Genomic DNA, 22,858 nt, shown 5'->3' with positions numbered 1-22,858 from the left:
TCCACGACCTCGTCGTGCATTCCATGCCCCATTATCAACAGTACCTGGTCGCGCATCCCCTGCTCCACGACCTCTCCTGGGCTCAGGCATCTCCTTCCCGACGTGGGTTTCTCCACAGGCCACGAGTGGGTCGCTGCTCCGCCGAGTACACCCTGGCTGCAGGGGGGCCGCCTGCCATCTCACACCGATTTGCAAGGGAAGCCTCAGCTCCAGCACACCTCCTCCTGCTCCATCTTTGCTGACCCGGTCGTTGTGGTTGTCTTCTCTTAGCTCTTAATCCTCTCTGGGGGAGCTCGGCCCGGCGGGCACCCCGGGAATGGGGCGCTTACCGAGTCCCCCATGCGGCTCCCCCGGCGCCATCTTGAGCACATGGCGCCGGCCCGGGCCCGAGCGGCCGCTCGGCCGGGAGCCGGGAGCGAGGGCAGCGCCCTCCTGCTCTCTCCTCGCTCCTGAGCAAAAAGCCCCTTTCCCGCCCCTTTGTCTCAACTTAAATAGGGCAATTCGCAGAGGCGCCGATTTGGCTCAACCTCCCCCGGGGGGGATGGGACTCAGATCTGGTGGCACAGAGAGCAAATCCCCTCCCCTGCCACCAGAACACCCCCCCACACATCAAACTATCACAACAGCACAACACTAATTCCACACAACTACCTAGTATCGGTGTTTGTAAAAGACAAAAATCCCTATTGTTAGAGATTCTTATATATCTCATTTGAAATAACTCCTTTTTTACTGTACAGATAGAAGTCTTTCCTATGTGTGCGGCTCATGTATTTCACAGTAGGGCTCCTTTTTTTCATTAGCATCACAACTGGTTGTTTTGTATCTAGTTAAGTAATTGGCTAAAATAATTTGTGTAAAGGAGAATCCCAGGTAATACTTCTGAACTAGAACTGTCTTCTCCAGAGCTGGTTTGTGTGCTTCTCTGTGTACTTCCAGGATGTCTCACTAACTTTCCTGCAGTATTGCATACACACGTAGTTAATTTAGTTCAAAATCAGTAAGGCTTTACTCAAAGTTTGAAACCTGAGGTTTTTAAGTGAGATGTTAACACAGAGACACCTAACCTTGCAAAGTGCAGAGCCAGCAGAGATCTGGGGTACCTTATTAGTATGAGCCGCATAGTGATGGTTGTCATACTTGTCTAATGAGGTGGTCTCTGTAAATACTGCAGTTGCATTTGTGTGGCCCTGTACCTTGGCTACAAAATCCTGCCAGTCTCTGAGGAGCCAAGCTCAGTATCTTGAATCTTGGAAAAAATTACATGTCCAGTGTTAGATCATATAAAGACTTAGTTTCAGAAAGGTACAGGACTTTTTTTTTTTTTTTCCCCAAGCAACAAAGAATCTGAAAAAAGTGTTGGGAAAGAGATTTTCTTTCACCAGTTGTCATCTGCAAGCCAGCAGGTTTCCTGTTGAGCTGTAGTCTCTGATCTGAAGCCAGACATTAGATTCTAGTTCTTTTTAAAAGTTTTGGTGTTTTTTTTTTACCACTAAATAGCAAATTTTTCTTTGTTTTGGAGGCACAGGAGTGAGGCCTTGATCCTAGTCACATACCATCATTTTTGATGTTTCAGTTTCTGTACATACCTGAGTGGGGTAGTAAAGTGAACCTAGCATCTTCTCTGAAAGGAACTGGTGTATTTAAGCAGTTTAAGACTGCAATTGCTGTTACTCAATTTCTTCCAGAAAAGACCATTTCAGAAACATGAGTGGCATCCTTGGCAGAATAGGTAAGAAAGGATGCATGGGCTGCATATTTACAGAGGATGTTAAGGACGAGGCAGAGATGTCAACCAGACTGAATTACGTTATGAGCTGAAGGTTATGTTGTATTGACCAGTATCATAGCGTCCTCTGTTTATCTTCCTCTGAAAACAGCAGTTCTGTGCAGCTGGATCTTCATAGAGCCTGTCCCAGCTGAAGCTCTGAGATGGGAAATACATGTTCATTATTTTTTCTAACAGATCTTACAGTCCTTTCCCTTACTGTTTGGTCTGTGTGTGTTATTTCAGTTCTCCCTGCCTCATGAAAGTTGTGCAAATCAGCTGCTCCCATGTTAGCATTCATACTCCTTGTAGTTGGCTACTGTGGTCATGTGAGGCAGGCAGCCCTCGAGGGGTGTTTTTATGAGCACTGACCTATTTTACCACACAAAGGAATCCGAGTGGTGAAACGGGAGGGAGGGGAAATGCAGCCTCCAAAGAGCTCTGTGCAATTCATCAGGGTCACAGTTTGTTCTACAGAGGGGGTTACTTTCCAGCTATGTGCTTCAACTTGGGTTTTGGTCTATTGGCATAAAGGAAATTAAATAGAGATTTAAAAGTAAACATGAAATATGATCACTGCATTACAAGGCACCTTGATTTGAAGCCTATGAAGGGCAAATGCTATGGGATACATAGGTAAAATGATTGTGCAGCCTACTGTGGGACTCCATGAATGAAAAGGGGTAATCTTTCTTCTGGGATGAAAATCCACCTCACAGTCTCTATTAGAATCCTTGCTTCTTCCTCTATGCGCAGAAAGCATAGTGGATCAGTTCAGTCACTGAAGCTCAATGCCTTTATATATGTAGTCAAAGACCCATTACTCCTATCATTTGATGTTCAGTACCCAAATAGCTCTAATTTCTCCTGTTGTTTTCAGATGGCTCAATGCATGTAAATATCCAGCTTGTTTAGAAACAGCAAGTGCTCTCTCTTGATTTTCTTCACAAGACAACTTTGACAGATCAACAGTATCCATAGTGCTCTCTGGCTGCAGAAAGTCTTGAAGTAATTTAAAATGAAAATTAAGAAGTAGGTATAGTAAACCGAGGAACACATGTGATGTTTAGGGGTAGAAGATGCACAGTGAGACTTCCTTTATGGAGGGTGGTCACGCTTTGCTGAGACACTTCTGTATCTGTGTATTTTCACTTATGAGTTTAAAATTACTGGAGCTTGGATGTATTTGAACATAAGTTAAAAACAAAGTCAGTGGGGTACTAATAACATAAAATCTACTTGGTTCTTAAATGTGAACTAACATGGTGATCTGTGAAAACATCACAGAAAGACTAGGGTGTAGGTCAGCTAATGTGTTAATCCTAAAAATAGGAACCCTAATAATTATCCTTAATAATCCTTAATTTTATGTGGGTGTGAAGACTACTTTGGGAAACCATGAAACAGCTAATGCATTAAATGCTGTTACATATAGGAATGGTAGCGATGCAGATTGTAAAGTTTCTGACGCCTTGTGTGCTGGGAACTTGTTTACAGTGCTATTAACTTTTGCAGTTATCAGTCCGAAATATTGTGTATTTATTGTTTGCCTCAGGCAGAATTACTAGGAATATTTCCAGGCAAAACACTTCTAGATGAGGTTAAGGAAAAAGTCATTGTATTGTGTTGTTTAAAAAAACATAACAAAACCCCTTTGTGATGATTGCAGACGGCTCAGCAGATGTGTTTTCTGAGTGATGTAATAGCAAAAAAGGTCAGCATGTGTTTGACTTCCATTCACAAACGCACGTTAGGAAAGGGAAATCACAATCTTTATATAATATAGGTGTATTGTTCCTGATAGACTGTCGTCAGTTCCAGCTACTTCCTTTCTTAGACATTGATATGCATTTCCTTTCCATAAAGTCCTGTAAAGACTATGAAGAGAAACAGGAAAAAGAAAATAAAAACTCAGAATGATTGTGGCAAAGAGTAGAAGAATTAATATATTATTAGTTTCAGAAAGAGTTTGGTTCAGATGAGAGAATATATGCACAAAGAAGACGCTGCTTTGACTGCAGTGCCTGTCCTTTGGACACAGGACTGGTATATGTAGCACCTCACTCCTGTACAGCACCCACAGCGAGCCCTTCCATGCTCGCCCCAGGAACGAAATTCACAGTGCTTGGCACGCTTGGTGATCTTTTCCCTCTGCTCAGCACTGGTGAGGCCACACCTGGAGTGCTGGTCCAGTTTCTGGGCTCCTTGATACAATGGAGACATGGACATGGACATAATGGATAGTGTCCAGCACAGGGCCATTCAGGTGATGAAGGGACTGGAGCATCTCTCCTGTGAGGAAAGAATTTCTTTCCAGAGAGGGTTGTGAAGTATTGGAACAGGCTGCCTAGGGAGGTGGAGGAGTCCCCATCCCTGGAGGCGTTTAAAAAATGTGTAGATTTGGTGTTGAGCAACATGGTTTAGGGACCCTGACAGTGCAGGGTGAATGGTTGGACTCAATGATCTTGAAGGTCTCTTCCAACCAGATGATTCTATGATTCTATGAAAGGCTGAGACTGTTCAGCTTAGGAAAGGACGAATCTCATCAATGTCTATAAACACCCGAAGGGAGAGTGGAAAGAGGACAGAGCCAGGCTCTTTCCAGTGGTGCCCAGTGACAGGACTAGAGGCAGTGGGCACAGACTAAAACACAGGAGGTTCCCTGTGAACATCAGGAAGCACTTCGTTACTGTGAGGGTGACTGAGCACTGGCACAGGTTTCCCAGAAAGATTGTGAAGTCTCCATTCTTGGAGATGCTCAAAAGCCATCTGGACACAGTCCTGGGCAGTCAACACTAGGTGACTCTGCTTGAGCAGGGGATTGGACCAGATGACCTCTAGAGGTCCCTTCCAACCTCAATTTTTGTGTGACTGTGAGTAGAGAAATGTCCAAACAAACCAGTGAGAAATTCAAACAAAGCATTTCTTAATGTCATCCTACTTCCAGGTGCTGCTGAGCTGGAGAAGTGCCACTTGTGAGTCAGAGCGCACCACTTGCACCTGTGATCAGTTTCTTAAGCTGAGGATGAATCATGCCTCTTTTAAAAAAAAAAAAAAAAACAAACAAAAAACACCAACCAAAAAACAAAACAAAAAAAAAAAACAAGATAGGAGAAATAGGACATGTAGATTATCCTATAGTATCCGAACAGCTAAGGCACTAGGCTCTCAGCTGAAGAGATCTTTATCAAATGATTATTTAATATGTAAACTTTTGCTCTGTTGCCTCTTACCCAGTCTTTAACTCTTTTTTTTTTTTTTTTTTTTTCCCTTGAGATTAGCTCAGATTTAACATGAAGAAGGGATTGGGAATGCCACTCTGAGTGGCCCTCGCCTGGGTGGCTAGAGGTCTCTTCTGGAAGCCCAAAGATACTGATGTGAATCTTCTTTTTCTGTAGAGACCTGAGCCCGCATACTCATAAGAGGAACCTCTTGCAGGTTTTAATGAAAGCTGTATTTTCTAGTAGGTTTTTGCGGAGCCTTTTCCCATAGGTGTACACTGCTGGGTTCTGGCCCTGAGGTTCACAAAAGCTCAGCTTTGCGGATTGCAATTGAATGTGAAACAAGAAAACGGCTGAGGCAATTCTGGCCATGCACAGAACAGAAGTTTACATTCTTCAGAGAGACTTCACTGGTGAAAACTTAAGCAGCTCTGAAGTTGGTCAGGAGTTCTGGTGACTTCCCTGTCCAGAGGGGCCTCATGATACTAATCAGTGATCCTTTTCAGAGGATTATTATCAAGGAAAAGGACCAAAACTGAAAGGAAATATAAGAGTAGGGGGAAGCAGTTACAATAGTGAAGGGGTAGCAAGTAGGTCAGTTCAGTAGTGTCGTGGGTTAGGCTGCTCCAGCAACCGAACCCCACACAGCCGGTCACTCACCCTCCCCCACCCCCAGGAATGAGGGAGAGAATTAAAGGATAAACAGGATACCCGTGGGTTGAGATAAGAATAATTTAATACAGATGATTTAATACAGTATAGATGCTCACCACCCTCTCGTATGCGAAGCCCGTCTCGTCCCGAAGCTGCAATCCCGGATGAACGTGAGGGCCCGAAATAGAGAGGGGCAGAGAGAGAGAGAGTGTACTCTGAGAGTGGGAGTGCTGGAAGAGAGGGAAAAAAAGGCAATAGAGCAAAAGCGCAGCAAGCGCAAAAGGGCAAAAGTGGCGAAAGAGCCAAAGCGCAAAAGCCCTTCTGTCCATCTGACCCTCACCTTTATACTGGGCATGACGCTGCATGATATGGAATACTAATTGGCCAGTTTGGCCCTCAATCTTAAGTTCCACCACAAATCACAAAGGGAATCGTGGCCCCCTTGTCCCGGCTATGCTCCCCCCTTATCCCACCATGCTTCTGCACTCCAGCCAGGACATGGCACACTGAAAAGTCCTTGGCCAACTACAAACATCAGCTTGCTATCAACATTCTTCTCAGAGTGAGCCTCTGAGTAAAACCAAAACATAGAGCTCTCCTAGCTGCTAAAAAGAAGAGCTAACTCTGTCCCAGCTAAAACCAGGACAAGTAGCAAGATACCTTGATCAATTTGGCAAGACAATTGTGTACTTTGACAAATGCTGGAAAGGAGGAGTATGTGGAATATAAAGCACTGATGTCAAACTTCATAGCTTGGGTGAATCCACACATGGCTCCAGCGCATCTGAAGAGTGCAGTTCTGGCGTGTGATTGCTGCTTGAAGTAGACATGGAGAGAGGTATCGCTATGAAAATTAAGGAATGGTATTTTAGCTGTTTGGGAGAGGACTAGAGCAGTGATACTGAAAAAGAAATACGTAGTGTTGTCTTGAGTCTGTTATCCATGTTAGCAGTATCACTCAGTGCTTGTTACCAGAAATATGTTGACATTGTTGTCGGTCTTACTTGCATACCTCGTGCTGGGACTTCCAGCACCACTCCTCTGTAATTTTAGATAGAACTCTGTCAGCTACTAGCATGAAGACTTTGTTGCATATGTAGGAAAAAATGACTACATGCATGTGTAGCGCAGGACATTCCTAGTTACACTTTGTTTAGAAGAGCAGATCTGAGTCTCTCAGCTTATGTCCATGTGATAGGAAACGTGCTAAACTTTTTACTTCTGTGCTACCATCTTATTCCTCAACAGTGCTGGTTTATGTACCATGTGATGGAAAAAATGTTTGTGCTCCACTGCACAAATTAACCAACAACCACTGTTCCCAGGGCTGTGTTGGCAGCTCTGTTGAAATCATCAATAGTGCTGCTGAGCAAGAGAGGAAGTTACCAACAAAAAAGTATGTTCAGTTCAGCTCGACTGAAAGTGTAAAGGAAGGGAAAACTACTACAAACTTTAAAAAGACTTTCTGAGGTGATAAACTGTATTTTATTAGGTTATCTCATATAAAGACATGAAAGTACCAACAAGTTATAATTATAAAAAAATACTAAAATTAATACATTATGAATTAAGTAAGTAGAAACTTATTTTTATAAATTACTATAAAATAATGTTACTTTCCTTCATTGGATTTTATGGAAACAAACCACAGAAAGATAAAATAGCCAATATTCTGTCCTATAAAATGAATATTGTTTTAAATCTTTTCCTACCTGTTTGATTATATTTGAGTGACTAGAAGAATAACTGATTTTCTAAAATTCATAAAAACCAAGAGACTTATTTTCATTAGTGCATTTTCCTATAATGTCCTTATACATTAAAGTCTTAGAAATATTTTATGAGCTTAAAATATATTACTTGGATGCAGCTAAGCAGCCTGTTACAAGCATTGCAAGATACTATTCAATGTTGGGATATAAACTATGGTATGTAACTATCAGAGAAATAAAATTTACAGATACTATTACAAATAGTGTCATAATACAGATATAATAGTTCATAGACACAATAGTGCTTAAAAACTGTTTTCTCGTGTTTTAAATGTTAATCTAACATGCAAATATCTGAAAATATCTGAAGTTATGATATCTTATTTCCAGAAGCCCCTAGATTTGATTCTATACTTGACTCTTCTATGGGTATTCTCCAGCCCGTCTCTGGGAGCCTGAGTATATACATCTCCATGGCTTATTTTTCTTTTGCTCAATTCCTGCTTTTCAGAAAATAGTTTAGAAGACTCTGAAAGAAGCCATGCTGGGCTCCTTGTGCTGGCTTTGTCCTATTGTAGGCCTTGAGATTTTGTTGACAAAAGTTTTATCTCAGCTACTGTTTCTTGCTTCTTTTCTTTTTTCTTAGGAGAAAACCAATCTATTGATACAATAACTAACTAAGGATTTTTAACGTCAAACAAAGCCATTCCATATCTTTTGCAAGTGCTGCGCCTGAGTTTAACTACAGGGATAGCACCAATTACCTTGTTGAACCTGCTTACATAAGTACGTCTTGAATCTGCAGGTGTTTACACAAGTAGAATAGAGATAATGCTTCTTTTCACTTAGATTTTAGAAGCAATGAACTTTGGATCAGACAGATAACATGAAATAGCCAACATCAAACATGAAGTCTGTGCAGGCAAGTGTTGAATAGGGTCTCCTGAGATCTGGAGAGAGGCAGAGAATTATGTTTTCTTAAAGGTGTGACTTTGATAGTCTTGAAACAACTTGTGAACTTGCTAAGTAATTTTGGTGATGGACAATAAAATTCTTGGTCAGCAGAATGAAGTCGTGATCTTGCTTTTAGCCAGCAGCCTGTGGTTAAAGCATTCACAGAAGTGTGTTGAATTACCAGTCTTAATCCCTTGTTTTGCTTGAGAGGATTTATACCCGTGCTTCTAACTCTCAAGAGATTTCTCTGGCTGCCACAGAATAAGAGGAGAGAGATGTGCAGTGCTTAATTTCTCCTTCTGGTGCCATTCTACTTTGTGTAATTAATTAAGCATTCACTGAGGCAAGGACCAGAACACAGCTGACCCATCGTTTAAATACTGCCCTAATTACCAGGCTAAAGAGTCTCTCCCTTGCCCCGCCCTGCAGCCCCCTTTTTTCCTGCTCATCTGTCTCAAATGCTGTCTGATCTGGAACGTTTACAGGAAAAAATAAAAAAAGTGCTACAGAATAGCCTTATCACATGGCTGGGTATCTGAATAGAGCAATACTGGGCTTCAAATTTTTCATGGCCAGTATCAAGTGAGATTGCAGTTTCTTTGCATGAAAACAAGGTAACACGAAAGACATCGGGTCTGACTCTCACCTTTTTCCTGTGTCAAATCCCATTGAAATCTTAAAGCTAACTGGATTGTTAAGTGGTGTACTAACAGCCCCATCACAAAATAGTTTTGTGAGGACTGAGTTTTGATAGGCGTATTTGATGAATCAAAAATCCATAACGCTGGTAGTATTTGTAACGTTGGTAACATTGAACTTCACCTTCTTACCTTCCAGTAAGTTGCTTTAGAATTCTTATTTTGCAATCAACACCCACCATTAGACACCAGTACTAATTTTCCTTTTCACTCAAAAGCTGTTATAAATGGTAGATAATGACTTGATGGAAATTAATAAAATGGCTGAATGCTTAGCCACCTGAGGAGTTGCATGGAAGTCAAGGATGTAAAGATCCAGATCAAAAAAAAACCCTTACGTGCTTGAAGTGAAATTTAAGCAAAATTTAAATCTCAGCGTCCACAGTTGAGAATCCTGAAAATCACTGTTCACCTGTAACTGAAGTATCAGCTACGCTTTATGTATAGATCAGTGTATAGCTTGAATGTATTTAAGAAAAAGAACTTTAGAGTTCAGTGAACAGTTTTGTCTGTACATCATAATGTGCTATTCAGCGTGAAAATACAACTACAGAAAAAAAGGTAACTTCTTTCTTAGCATATATGTTCTCTGTCCAAATTCACTCTCTTTGTCCTTGAAAAGAAACAGTGATAATATAGAATCATAGAATGGTTAGAGTTGGAAGGGACCTCAAAGATCATCTAGTTCCAACTCCCCTGCCATGGGCAGCGACACCCTCCAGTACACCAGGTTGCCCAAAGCCTCATCCAACCTGGCCTTGAACACTTCCAGGGATGGGGCATGTACAACTTCTCTGGGCAACCTGTTCCAGTGCCTCACCACCCTCTGAGTGAAAAATTTCTTTCTTATATCCAATCGAAACCTCCCCTCTTTTAGTTTAAATCCATTGCTCCTTGTCCTATCACTACACACCTTTGTAAAAAGTCCCTCCCCAGCTTTCCTGTAGGCCCCCTTTAAGTACTGGAAGGCTGCTATAAGATCACCCCGGAGCCTTCTCTTTTCAGGCTGAACAGCCCCAACTCTCTCAGCCTGTCTTCATAGCAGAGGTGCTCCAGCCCTCGGATCATCTTCGTGGCCCTCTTCTGGACTCGCTGCAGTAGCTCCATGTCCTTCTTGTGTTGGGGACTCCAGAGCTGAACGCAGTATTCCAGGTGGGGTCTCACTAGAGCAAATATACTAGAAGTGTGCTGGTTTTATCCCTAAACAGGAAACATGAGGGTGCTGCATAATGGATGCTGTTACAGCTTCTGCAGTCAGTATAACTTACGCAATTAAAGTCAGGATACGCACGTGCATGCGGCTCTGCTCTCTGAAGGCTTTGCACTGAGCTGCCTACAGTGGTTAAAGCATCCGTTAGGGTATGGGCAGCCTCTGCTTAAGAATTTAATTTGAGGATAATGTGGTTGCTAGCAAATGCAAACTTTTCCAGAAGTTTGTTTATTGCTAATGGTACATATGAGTCATGAAGAACACCAAGTGACTTTCGGCATCGCTGAGAGAGTTTGCAGGCTAATAACTGGAAACGCTCTTCTCGCTTGCAAACCGAAATAATGGAAATTATTTTGACGGCCTGGAAGTAAATGTCATTTTTACAAAGATGCTTTCGGAAGAGAGACACATCCTGAGAATGACTCAACGAAGGTTGTATCATGCAGATGGAAGAAGCAGTGACAAGTTCTCCAGAGCTGAGTCTTCTCATTATTGTCACTGCTGCTGTTATTTTGAAGGATGAAATTTGGTCCCCCTTTACCTAAGCAGATAACAATAGGTGCACTTGTTATTGGGAATGTGTTTACCTTGGTCTCACAAATCAAAATTTAAGTGATTACTGAGTTGAAACTACAACTTTTTTGCAGCTTACACAGGAAGAAAGCTTTAAAGTGGGGAAATGGGGCCTTTTTGACGTATTTTGTCCGACTGTAAAACCGGATACTTTAACAGATTTTGATGTTATTACTAAAGCTTAATGGATAGAAATACGATCTTTGAGACTTTATGTTCAATGAGTGTTTACAATAGAAATAAACTAATATAAGTATTGAAATGATTACTGACATACTTAGTATGTCAAAATGTACGTATAAAAGACAAATACAAATATTTAAAGAAGCCCATGTTGCTAGCTATTAAAATTGGAGAGAAATAATCTGCTAACCCTTGTTGCAAAGAGAAAGCAAGTGAGAGTGACCAGAGCAGTAAGTGGCAGCATGCAGTTTTTATCAGAAGGTCTCTGAATAATTCATTGTGCCATATGAACATGCATAATGTAATTTGGATCTACTAAATGCAGTCCATAGAAAACACTGTGGATTATAGATGAGGGGGGAAAAAAAAATAGAAGTGAAGATATGATGCAAAATTAAGTTTTAATTTGTTTTTTAAAAAAATTTCCTTCTTAAATGAAGCATCTAGTATCAGGAAGTCCATTCCATTAACATGCTCTTGGAGAGTTATCTGAGCTCGTTAGAACCTAAAGTAAAAACCTTGCAGACTACTTTTCACATGAAATATGATTCTGTCCTAGTTGGAAGTTGATTCGTCTTGAAACAGGTTGGCTGTGAGCTCTGAGTTGGGGAAAATTATTTCAGCCATGGCTTTCTGACTGCATTTCCTCTGGAAAGGAAAGCAGTTGTATCACAACAGCAATGTGAGATTCCTTGTTTATTAATTCATCCATATAAAATTTGTTCAGTTGACAAATGTATGAGTGTTTGGTTTTGGCTTTTTTCCACCCCTTAACATTGAATTACCCTTAAAAACTTATCCTGGAAGCTCGAGTTAAAACATGTAAATCTCCATGTAGCTTGAAGTAGCAGCTTGCAGAGGTTCTAGTGGTAGGCTTGGGACAGAGTGTTTTCAAAACTGTTTTAAAACAAAGATGACCCTTTTGTTGTGTATAACCTTTCTTCTTTTTTGTTGAAGATGGCACATGGAACACGGAACCCCAGAAGATAGTTAAACTGGGGGTTCTGCCTGTTAGAAGTCTGCTTGTGATGGAGGAGACCATTTGGGCTGCATGTGGTGGACAAATTTTTATCATCAGCACTGTGACACATTCAGTAGAGGTAAGCACTTGTAGAAGCACTGCTCACATACTATGCTACAAGGTCTAAGGGGTGAAATTTAAACAGAATCTGTTTAAGAAGCTTCAAGATTCAGGAAGCTTTTCATGAAATATGGTTTTAGTTCTGTTAAATCCCACTCCCCACAGTTTGAAATTTTGCTGTCGTGTTCTCTGCTATCTCATTAGACCTAGGTTTGCTTCCATTTTCCCCCAGGTTTCCATAAGGTGCTTGGAACTTGTAGGGTATTTGGGTGTCGTGGTTTTTGGACTGAGGGTCGAGACAAGAACCGAGAGGGAGCACCCACCAAGCATGGTCCCGGGCAAAACATTACTCAGGCTTTCTTCATAAACCAAAACAATTTATTAACAGTTATTAAACAAAAGACAAAAGGGAACGAAAACCGGTTACTTGAGAGGAGAAAAAGAAAACAAGGCCAGATCTTAAAACAACAACCTCCCCACCCCCTATTTTCTTTCCTTCCTGGCTCTACCTCCCCCCCGGCGGCATAGGGGGACAGGGAATGGGGGAGTGCAGGTCAGTTCATCCATGCTGTTAACTGCCGCGCTTTTCTTAAAGGAGGAGGAGTCTTTACACCATTTTTCCCTTGCTTCGGTGGATCCCCTACTCACGAAGAAAAAGTCCCCAAACTTTTCCAGTATGAGTCCTGCCCACAGGATTGCAATCCTCCCCATGGATCGCACCAGTTTGGGCTTTACCAGTCTCGGCCTCTTAGGGAGCTGCTGCCACTCGTGTCGGCGTGGGTCGTCCCACGGATTCCAGATGCCTCCACGACCTCGTCGTGCATTCCATGCCCCATTGTTAACAGCACCTGGTCGCGCATCCCCTGCTCCACGACCTCTCCCGGGCTCAGGCATCTCCTTTCCGACGTGGGTTTCTCCACGGGCCACGAGTGGGTTTCTGCTCCGCCGAGTACACCCTGGCTGCAAGGGGGCCGCCTGCCATCTCACACCGATTGCAAGGGAAACCTCAGCTCCAGTACACCTCCTCCTGCTCCATCTTGGCTGACCCGGTCGTTGTGGTTGTTTTCTCTTAGATATTAATCCTCTCTGGGGGAGCTCGGCCCGGCAGGCACCCCGGGAGCGGGGCGCTTACCGAGTCCCCCATGCGGCTCCCCGGCGCCATCTTGAGCACATGGCGCCGGCCCGGGCCGCCGCCCGGCCGGGAGCCGGGAGCGAGGGCAGCGCCCTCCTGCTCTCTCCTCGCTCCTGAGCAAAAAGCCCTTTTCCCGCCCCTTTGTCCCAACTTAAATAGGGCAATTCGCAGAGGCGCCAATTTGGCTCAACCTCCCCCGGGGGGGATGGGACTCAGATCTGGTGGCACAGAGAGCAAATCCCCTCCCCTGCCACCAGAACACCCCCCCACACATCAAACTATCACATTGGGCCAAGGGATTTGCTTAAAAATGAGATCCGAAGAAAGGCAGCAAAGAAGTGGGTGCCTGTAGGAACTGTCTGTTAATTCCAGAAGAAGGTTTAATTAAGAGACTGCCTCTACATAGTTAGATGTTACCTTGTGATTATTTCATAATGTTTTTCAAGAGTTTTGCTTCTCAGTGGCCTACAAAAATTTGCTGTGCGTAAGGACATTTTCCAATGAATAATCATACCAAAGTCAGCTTTTCTGTAAGGAAAGAGAAGAGTGTTAAGGATTCAAGCTCATATTTGTGATCACATTTTCCAGAAAGCATTAAGCCCTCATTTCTGTCAAAATTGCAGCCTCCACCAAAAGAATGTTTCAGTGGTCTAAAGTTTAGAGTTGATGCAACATTAGGAATTAATCCTCTCTAATTATACAGTTACACTGAGTTGCATGATGTTTACAGCCATGAAGTTCTTCCAACAGGAGTGTGATGAGCTCACAGCTGCCTTCTTTGTGTGCTTTGTTGCTGCTTTTTTGTTTCATTGATGATCGTGTTTTCTCCCAACAATCGTCTGTTTGGTACAATTGATTCTGTGAGTCATTGTCATGGGTTTGCAGGGAAATAGCTAAAATCCTCATTTCCTCCGTCTTTAGCTGTGCTTTCTGGGTTGATTTGTTTCGTCCAAGTAGATGCTTGGATCGTATATTTTCCTACTTTGTATTTCTTTAATGCTTGTTTTATTGATAGTTTGGATGGTATGATGAGTGAAAAATTTTGGAAGAGTGGTTTGGATAGGTGCTTGAAAGTGACTTTTTTTTAGCTTCATTGAAGGGGCAAGGTAGCCTCTGGGACACCTGGAACTACTGTCCTACAGATTTTGATGATCAGTCTTTCTGATTCTTACCAGGAAACACATAGCAATGGTAGGAGCCAGTTCGTTCCTTTGTGAGGCTCGTTACATACAGCCAGATCTCTGTAACTAAGTTTGGCAATTCTGGCCTAATTTTGTCTACAAAGCTTTTCCTAGATCAGGTTGTACGGCTGCAGTTTGGGCTATCCTATGCTGGTTTGGCACAAGAGAACAAAACCAGGGTTAGCCAAGCTTTGAGGATTAAAGAATGTATAAAGCTCACTCTCTCAAAATATAGCATAGCATAATGGATTGCAGTATTGAAATCAGGAGTTCAGAGAGATAAAATAACAAATATTCTGTCGATATCTCTCAGACGTGGTAGTTTCATTTTTCAGCTGTTTTCCTACAAGTTTTCCTACAAGTTTTCCTACAAAAGCATCACAGGAGGTTTCTTTTCGTGTCCAGAGTGCTTTGTAAACTAACCTGTCCGTTGTATTCGGAGCTCAGATTATTATAGATCCACTGACTTTTCTACTATAATTAATATACAGGCAATGAAAGCTGCAGCAAACAACATATAAGAAACAGCGCAACTGGAAATGGTGTATATGGATTGAATAATGTTTTCTCAGCACAGATAACTTTATTCAAGAACGTGATAATTTTTTTGTATGACTGGCTGAAGGTCATCTTTTTTATTTAACACGAATATCGAATATCCATACCATAGTATGTCATCTTCCTCATAGAATTGGAAACAAATGATGATTTTCTGTTGTCACTTTACCTATCCGAAGACATACGCAACTACTGATCTTGTTTTCATCATCTCAACAGACTAAACAGCTCCCTAACGTTTTCTCTATTGCTACCTGCTCATTTACCTGACTTGCTTTGATAACTTTCTGGGTTTATATTTCCAAAAGTGATCTGCTATGATGTGCGTACCATGTTCATTGGCAATATTGTTTCATTATTATATTATACATGAGGAAAGGTCTGTAGGGAATATTTTAAGAATATCAGCGGCTGAATATGTATAAGCTACCTCTTCCTTACTGTGCAGAGTAGAAGCTTTGCTATATGGAGGGAAACAGTAGCAAGGAAATGTTTGTTCTCCCTCTGTGCCGTCTCTTGTTGAGGGGGATTCAATTAGTAGTAATAATTTGACTCAAGAATTTTTGCATAGTATTCCTTTGTGCTCTATCGACAGGAATCCAATTGTTGCACAGAGTTTCCTCTTTGCTGAACTCCTTTATTTCTCCATATTCTTCAGATTGCAGCTGCTTGTTTGTTCATTGCTTTCTACTAGCATGCATACGTTTTATATGCTCTGGGTAGTATATGTTATCTATAAAGGCACTCGACTGGTTTTTAAGGCCATACTTGTGCAAGCCCATGAGCAACTGTTCAGGACTGTTTTGTAAACTTTGTCCTTGTGAGGCACTCCCTGCTTCATAGGCATGTCATATTTAACTGTCTTTGGTTTATTGAGTGCAAAGTACATTATCCTCTGAAAACAAACATGGAGTTCCATGACTCCATGCTTTTCTAAGACTCCTATTTAAGCCTTTTTAAAGTAACTGTTAGTAAATGAGCAGGTTTGGCATCCTTTATATTGGTTTTGGATGTTACTCACTTTTCCTGATTCTTTCCCCCCTCCCTCTGATATGGATAAGACTCTTAATTCATTTGTTTTAATGATATGTTACTGTAATAGACTGTTTTAGGAAATGTCTTTTATTGGCACAGTGCCCCAAACTGGCACAGTGCCTCAAGCTCCTTGGCAAACGACATGTGAAAAATGCATCAATTGCTGTTATATATTAATTACCTACTCTGATACTCTTTCTGTGAAGAAGAAATTTGTCCTTAGTCTTGACCCTAGTTCTGACAGTTGTATTGCTCTTGGGTATAGACCTCGATCCTAGAGTGGTCTCTGTGCCTGTAGACCCTTAGGCTCTGCACAGGCAGTCCGTGTTTGTTTAAAAACAACAAAAAATGCCAAAGTATTTAACAGAATAAAGTTACCAGTTGAATGGCATTCCCTCCTGGTTTGTTTTGTCTTGTTTTTAAAACTTGGCTAACTATTCATGAGTTACTCTTGGTTTAACGATTCAAGTAGAACAAGCTGAAATCTTCAGCTGAAGAAACGAAATAAATGAAAATGCCAATACATGTGTGTGTACATGTGTATGTTGCCCGAGTACCGTGACTTCTTTAAAGTAGTAGAAGTCATTTGCTTTACCTCGTGGACAATGTTACCCATTATGCATGTCCCATGAAGCTTGAGAAATCATGGTTCAGTTCCTGGCGTGGCTGTTTGGTGCAAGTGGGCACCTCCTCAAAAGAAAGACTGCAGCTATGCCCCGTGCTGCTGAAACAATAGTGATCTGTGTCGGGCTGCGCTGCCGGGCAAGCAGGCTGCGGCATCCAGAATGTCTTCGGCATCTCTCGTGTTGCTATAGAGGTTGAACGAGAGAGCCTGAGGGGGGGGAAAAGCTGGCTCTGAATAGAAAGGAATGTAGCTATGAAAATTAAAAGAGAAAAGTAAAATGAAGCTCAATTTTATCTATTTTTTAATAATGGATGGAACAAGTTATTTTTGTCCTTTTGTACCTGTATTTCTTGCTATGAGAAGAAAAAAAATATTAAAAAGAAGCCAGCTATTTATTTTCAAATAGATGTGTAATTGAAACAGATGTCAAAGCTAGCCTCTGTACAAAAAACTTATGCATTTGTACAAGAACACACAGGTTTGGATATGAGTACGTTCCTCCTCTGTGTTTCAAGACCTTTTGAATGAGAAGAATAGTTCTTTTTATATATTTCTTGTGGCATTGACAATATTACAGTTTTTCTTTAAATGTGTCTACGTGTTTCAGCAGGCAGCTGTACGAGCAGCAGGACAGATTAAGTGGGAGTATAATGAGTTGGCTGGTAAAAGTGGAATGTGACAAAAATGCCTGTGCAAGTTGTTTACAGTGGCACCAACAGAATTGTCAGCTGTGGTCAGACCACTGTGGAGAAAATTCATTTTTTACCATCAGCTTCATTTTTCTTCTAATTCCTGATAGTGCAGGTTACTGGTAGGGTTCACTTCAGTGGCCTAGGATCTGTCCTTGAGAAGTTTTCAAAAGTCAGTTGATCATCAGAGTAGGGAGGTATGAGTCTGTAAACAGAAATTATTTTAAAATCTTTTTTGCAATGAAATGTGTTATGAGAATATCAGGAAACTTAGTCGCAAGAGCTGTTTCTGGATTTGAAAGATGTTGTTCATGGATGAATTCTTCTCTTGAATAAACTGTATGATTTTTCAAATTGTGTATATCATTTGGTAAAGAATGGAGGTTTCTTGAGGAAAACGGTGACTATAAATTTGCCTGCCAGAGGTGCTTGCCTTGCATTTTGCAGTGTTTTTATTTGAAGAGTCAAAAGGTAAGACAGTAACACACTCAAAAACTGAACCGCTGCCAAATAGCTGAAGAGAAACTTCAGTGTTCATTTAATAAAAACTGAACGTTTGAAGAATAGTGTTAAGAAATGAAAAGAAAAATTTCTCAGTGGGAAGTACTAATTTATGGAATAGTAAAGTATGAAAAGAAAATTAAATGCCTACTAAGTATAGCAGCAAAAGTTAGATTTTGTGAAAGCTTAAACTTCTATTATTTTCTCTGATCTTAGCCTGTTTGTTGAATTTCGGTGGAGAATTTGAACAATATGTCTATAACCCGAATATGTTCAAAACATAGCTGTCTTAAGCTAAGAGCTTAGCCTGAAAAACATGTAATTTAGATTTTGATGCAAAATGACCAAAATGTAACTCTTGAATGTAATACTGGAAAATTTAAGTGTGCTTTTACAAGGAAGAAGGTGGTATTTTTGCATTTTATCTGCAAATATAATTAAGAGTATATATAATATGTAGTGTGAATATTAGAGCAGATTTTTACTTCCATACCCTCAGACACAGATTTGTATCCAAGGAACAGTTTGTCATTTATTTAGCCAAGAAAGTTTTATCTTTACCAGAATAGCTCTCTGTATTTGATAATAGCTGGCACAACATTAAAAGGCTGTGTTTAACTTCAGAGACAGTTTACTTACAAGACAAAACTGGAAAAAAAATACCCCTACTTCTTGCTAATGATTAAAGAACTTTACTACAACTTTATCTTGCATGTTAACAGGGGCATGTAGAGAGGTTTCGGTCTTCCTGGAATCATGCAGAAGTTGTAACTATGAAGGCACTAGATCAAGGAAAAAGATTCTATCCTGAAAGTCTTGCATTACGGCTTCTCTTCAGAAGGAGGATTTTGGCTTTTCTAATGAGAAGCATCAAAATTTTGAAGGACAGGAGAAGAAAATAGCTAATAGTTGTGAAATTCAGAAGTGTCTGAGTCAAAAAGAAAGCCACAGTATTAAAGCTTACATTGTTATGTACGTAGTTGAGCAAATAATGGTGTATTTATATTCATAAACACTCTACTTTCTAAAGATTACTTTTTCCTTGATTCTATTATCCTTGTTCTGAAAAGACCCCATAAGAGAACAGAAGAAAAATATTTTTTTATTATTTAAAGAGCAGTCCTACTGTAGGCAAAAGTAACATCTCAGGAAAAAATCTGCTCACTCCCAGGAACCTCATCTGTGGTAGTTTTCCCAAAGGAGTATCAATAGAGAAATACAAAATCCTTTGAAGCCTCCACTGTTACTGGCTTGCCAGCCCCTACCATGCAATGTTTTTAATAAATACAGTATCTAAGTTACTGTGAAGTTACTCTATCCTTAGCTAAAACTTTTGATCAAAAGGTGAGAATCTTTCCGTACTAATGATAATGTATTTTCAAAAAAAAAAGTAACAGGAAGGTTAACACATCATATGCAGCAGTCAGAACATATCCTGAGCAAAGCAGAGGAAGCTAGCTTTGACCTTGACATGGAGGACAAAGACACAGTGCCTACACTGAGAAGCTAATAAGGAAGGTTGAATGATGTTCAGTTGAATTTCCCCACAGAGTCCTTTTTTTTCTTACAGAGCCATTTCGAAGCCCATCAAGAGGAAGGGATGGTAATCTCTCACATGGCTGTTGCTGGAGTGGGAATCTGGATTGCCTTCACATCTGGATCTACGCTTCGCCTGTTCCACACTGAGACACTGAAACACCTCCAGGATATTAACATTGCCACACCTGTTCACAATATGTTGCCAGGTAGCTGAATCACATTGTATGATAACATTTTTATTTTGTCTTTATCACCGTCGTTCTCCAGGCTGGTGTAGATTAGGTCAGAGTCAGAAGATCCTTCTTGGACTTTGAGTCTGATAACTCTCGTGACTATTTGCTTTAGTAAATCACGGTCAGTCGCCTGCCCAGAAGAACAGTGTGTGCAGTGAGCTGGTTGAGTAGCAGCTCTCCTCCCTAGAGGTGGTAAATGTACTTATGTAGATAAGCAGGTGGATTCTACTGTTCAGTCTGTTTGTTTGGGTTTTTTTTGTGACTGTGAAGCAGCAGGACAATGCAGTCCACCATGAAAATGTGTTTGCTTTGCACAGTTTAGAATTTGTTTCTGGAACTTAGTATCAAAGTACACGATGGAGTCAATTTGCCTAGGATCCAGACCAAAAAACAACTTACTTAATTTTAGTTACATCGGTAGTCCCACTGAACTCAGCCGAACCACTCACTGCCATTTCAGAATGTGTTCGGTCTTTTGCTGATTGAAGCTTCAATTTGTTGAATTAGAAGGTTAGTCTTAGAAGTAAAGATGGAACCTGTGGTTGTTAGGATGGAGGTTAACAGATCTTTAAGTGTTTCAAGACAGAATCTGTTCAATCATCGCCAAATCATCAGCATCGCAGACACTTGCACTGGCCCGTATCAGTTTTGCAAGTGAGTGGCTAGGACCTCAGCATCAGCAAGCACATCAGGTGGGAGTTGTGGCGGTGCTAGGAGAAGAGATGGAAAACTGATACGGCGTGGCTGAACATGAGATGTCTGTGAGGGGACAACCATTTTCTCTGTGCCTCTCTGTTTATAAGCTGCAATAGACCAAGCTTCTGCAGTTTTTATGGGCAATGTGTGCACCAGCTTTATTGCTTCGTTTCTACAGAAGCCAATTCTTCCCACACTGAGATTATATTTATATTCTTACAAGAGTTAGGTATCAAGCTAGCATCAGACATGTTTCACTTCTTCAGTCTCTATCCTCTTACCGTGTTTTCCATGACATTAGCTTTGCATTAAAGTTTTATTTTAAATTTTGTCCATTTATATCGTGTTCTAGACAGGGTGTTTGTTACATGTGGGGTTTGATTGTAGCTCCAACACTGAACAGCAGCAAATCGCCTGCCTTTAAAATAGGTCATTTGATTGAATTCATCACAGTGATGCAAAGAAATCAAGATAGTTGTAAAAAGAGGATTAACTTTTAATATGTTCTGCTGTTTGGTGTGGGGGGGGAAATAGGGCCTCCCTTATACATATTTTCTGCATACAAAAATCTTCAAAAACTTAGCCTTAGTGTTCATTGCCATGGTAATAAAACTGCTGATGTAACATAAAAATTTTTTTTGTAAAAGAGTTTTAGCTAATTATATCTCCTCAGTGTCATTCTTACTCATTTTAGTTCCTTTTTTTTTTTTTTCCCTCTTTTTTCCTCGGTGTCTTCACGAAAAGCACTCCAGTGAATAGAAATGAAAATTTATTTCAGGAATAGAACATTATTATAGCAAATGTTCCAAGGGAGAATCCATTCTAAAAATGAAATGAATTTCAGTTATTTAGCAGCAGCTCTCGGGCCTGTTTATATGATCCCAACAATGCTGCAACAACAAAGGCTAAAAGACAGAGGAGTAGGAGGTTTACATAATAAAGCAGCAGTAAGGACCTCTTGGAACTAAAATAATAAATTAAGCTCTCTGTAGTATATACTGAGATTAAAAAAGAAAAAAAAGTGAAGCAGAAAAGGAGTTAAATGGCTGCATATTTACAAAATACGTATTGGACCATTACTTGAGGATTTTTAGGAACTCTGCTTAATGTTTAGAAGTGCTGTATGTGCTGCAGGACATCTTTTAGTTTTGAAGGAAACACCTCGGTTAGTTCTCTGAAATCCAGCAGGAGTTCCTTAATGTGAAAAAAAAAAAAAAAACAAAAACAAAAAAAAAACAACCCAGAGAAGTAAAAATTCAGCTTGTATTGAAATGAGTCAGAAGAAAATGGCGTAAAAATATTGCTAAGAGTCTTAAGAAGAGAGATTAAAAAGACAAGATCTCGATATAACTTCCAAGCAAGATCTCAGTATAGCTTCCAAGAAGCTGGAAATCTTTTGTCAAGATTTTAGTAGAAACAATAATATATAAAACTGGTCCGATCGGCTACCTGGAGACGTCATCTGTGTCTTTGTTTAAAGCAATGTAAATGAGAGGAACGTCACTTTCAAGTTTATGAAATTATTTTGCTACTGTACAGTAGAAGTAAAAGAAAAAAATTACTGTCACTGTCAGGAATGGTCACCATGAGTTATAGTCCTGTATTTAAAGGATAATATTAGTGACTAATTAAGACAGAGGAGTAGGAGATTCTCATAACCTTAGTAACCAGTTCTCATAACATTAGATTTTCCCAGTTTTGTTGTTAGGAGAAGACAGCTTGAAATATCCCTGCCTGCTCTCTTTGTTGTAAAGGATGTGCCTCCTTCCCTTTGAGGAAGACAACCCTGCAGTGCAGTGGCCAGGACAGAATCACAGAGGAATGAAGTGCAAGGGAAATGGCACAGGAGGTGATTGTCCTTACAATTCAGCAAAGTTTAGTAATGTAAAAAAGCAGACTGTGTCTGGCAGAACCTTTTATCTGCTGGACATAACTTTTTGAATCTGTGGCAGTCTACTTATGAGGAGTGGATCTGGGAGGGCTCTTGTTTTCTGGAGTTACAGGAAATTTGTGTGCAGGAATGTAGCACTGGAAATTAAACCAGGGTCACAGAGGCAACTGTGGGATAGACATTTAGTCCAGAGTGCTCCGCAGTACCTTTGCTTCATAGATTATCAAAAACAGTTCCTAATAACGTATAACAAGCTTGTGTTCTGTACCAAAACACCAAAAAAAAGCACAAATGCCATACGAGGAAGGACGAGAATGGTTGAGAGGAGGAGCACCATCATTCCATCATTGTTACAGGTCCGGGTAAATATTTATTTTACTATCTAGTAAACCACAGTATAGCTGGATTGCTTTTAAGTGGCCCAAGCACAGCTCTGTTAGCTGAACAGAGGGCATACTGAGCAGCAGGGGAACAAAAATAAAAGCTATTAACATTGGAAGACAAATAAACACACTTCACTTGTGCAATGTACTTCATTTGTAGAGCAAGTTTATGCTTAGTGTTTGTGATCTGTAGCTGAAATCTCAACAAAGGCAGCTTTTCACCAGCTTTTATCACAGCTCACACACAAAAATCATGCTGTGCATAAGTAGACGGTCCACTTGTTTTTTCATAGTGTCATTCAATATTTCATTATTCAAGAACAACCTTTAACATGTTTTTC

At 40.7% G+C, this 22,858-nt stretch overlaps 1 protein-coding gene across 1 annotated transcript in view; it reads left to right on the top strand.

The window, feature by feature from the left end:
- The window catches only part of ARHGEF10 (Rho guanine nucleotide exchange factor 10), a 96,306-nt gene that overhangs the window by 67,417 nt on the left and 6,031 nt on the right, over positions 1-22,858 (top strand). The window contains exons 27-28 of the mRNA XM_086625353.1: positions 11,931-12,073; positions 19,346-19,520. Of these exons, the coding sequence (XP_086481479.1) occupies positions 11,931-12,073; positions 19,346-19,520 (318 nt within the window). The remainder of the gene's footprint in view (positions 1-11,930; positions 12,074-19,345; positions 19,521-22,858) is intronic.

This window comes from Tauraco erythrolophus, chromosome 2 (genome assembly GCF_009769465.1).
Source record: "Tauraco erythrolophus isolate bTauEry1 chromosome 2, bTauEry1.pri, whole genome shotgun sequence".
In the NCBI taxonomy this organism is placed as follows: domain Eukaryota; kingdom Metazoa; phylum Chordata; class Aves; order Musophagiformes; family Musophagidae; genus Tauraco; species Tauraco erythrolophus.
The sequence above is the reverse complement of the archived record's forward strand: the minus strand, read 5'-3'. Positions and strand labels throughout refer to the sequence as shown.